The sequence below is a fragment of the Pteropus alecto genome, unplaced genomic scaffold (genome assembly GCF_000325575.1).
Source record: "Pteropus alecto unplaced genomic scaffold, ASM32557v1 scaffold22, whole genome shotgun sequence".
NCBI classification, from domain to species: domain Eukaryota; kingdom Metazoa; phylum Chordata; class Mammalia; order Chiroptera; family Pteropodidae; genus Pteropus; species Pteropus alecto.
Window position 1 is genome coordinate 598,604 of NW_006434839.1, and position 1,114 is coordinate 599,717.

At 52.5% G+C, this 1,114-nt stretch overlaps 1 protein-coding gene across 1 annotated transcript in view; it reads left to right on the forward strand.

Moving 5' to 3' along the window:
• The window catches only part of KEL (Kell metallo-endopeptidase (Kell blood group)), a 20,799-nt gene extending 19,744 nt beyond the window's left edge, over positions 1-1,055 (forward strand). The window contains exon 16 of the mRNA XM_015588280.2: positions 1,043-1,055. Within this exon, the coding sequence (XP_015443766.1) occupies positions 1,043-1,055 (13 nt within the window). The remainder of the gene's footprint in view (positions 1-1,042) is intronic.
• The last annotated feature ends 59 nt before the right edge of the window (positions 1,056-1,114 follow it).

The following is a 1,114-nucleotide window of genomic DNA, read 5'->3' on the forward strand; positions in this document are numbered from 1 at the left end:
CCCGCCCAGCACTGCTTGCTCTTCCCTTCCATAGCGCCTCTGATGTCATGAGCTCTGTGAAATCATAGCCGTGGGCCTGACCCTCATTCCGGCTCACTAGAGAATTCCGTTGCTGGAAAAGAGAGTAGGGAGTAGCCAGCAGGGGACAACAGAGCCTTCTAGGGGGACCGTAGCGGGCCGTCCTGTGGAAAGCAACACAGATGACTTGGGAGTTTGTGGAGTACTTTCGCATTTATTACGTCCTTAGATCCACGTAGCAACCAGGTCTCAAAGCAGTAGTGTTATTACACCCATTATATCGATGAGGAAACTGAGGTCCGCCACGGAAATGACTCAGCCGCTCGAGATCACACGGACACTAAGGGCAGAGCGGGACCGTTGATGAGCTCGTTGGTTCTAAACGTCGCATCTTCCCACCCTCCCGTGCAGCCTTTCTCAAGGGCCAGCGGCTTGCACGGGGTGAGGCCCAGGCCAGATGTGGGAGTGAGGCCCAGCGGGTCCTGGCCTGTGCGTGACACTCGGGCCCATTGAACATGAGGGCGGGGACGAGGTGTAGGTGGAGGGTGGGAAAAAGGTCCATGCCATGTGCGTGTGCGTGTGCGTGTGCGTGTGCGTGTGCCGATGAACACATAAAAGGCTTAAAATCTAAACAAACCCCCAAACAACCTCCCAACCTATAACAAATCTAAACTGAAGGATTCATGTCAAGTGCAGAAAATGTAAACCATTAGGAGGAAATCATGCCAACTAACAGATGGACAAGAAAATTCCCGTTAAAATTATCCATATTTTTAGCCTGTTTGATAATAATTTATTGAGGAAAAAGGTTTCTTTGGATGCAAAATCATCGCGAAAACCATCCCAAAAAACAATAATATCGAGACGTGCAACCACCACTGAACCATCACAGAGACGACGAGAACCCCTGAAAACTCAAGAAACCTGCCTCGCTGGCCCGATGCCCACCCTACCCGCGAACCCGGCGGGCGCACCTGTCGGCAGTAAGCGGCTGTGGCTGACTGTCATCTGCTTCCTGGAGCAGAGATGATGCTTAAGGGTGCGGTGGGGTGAGGTTGGGAGGACAGGCCTGTCCCCCGAAAGCCAGAAAGAGACA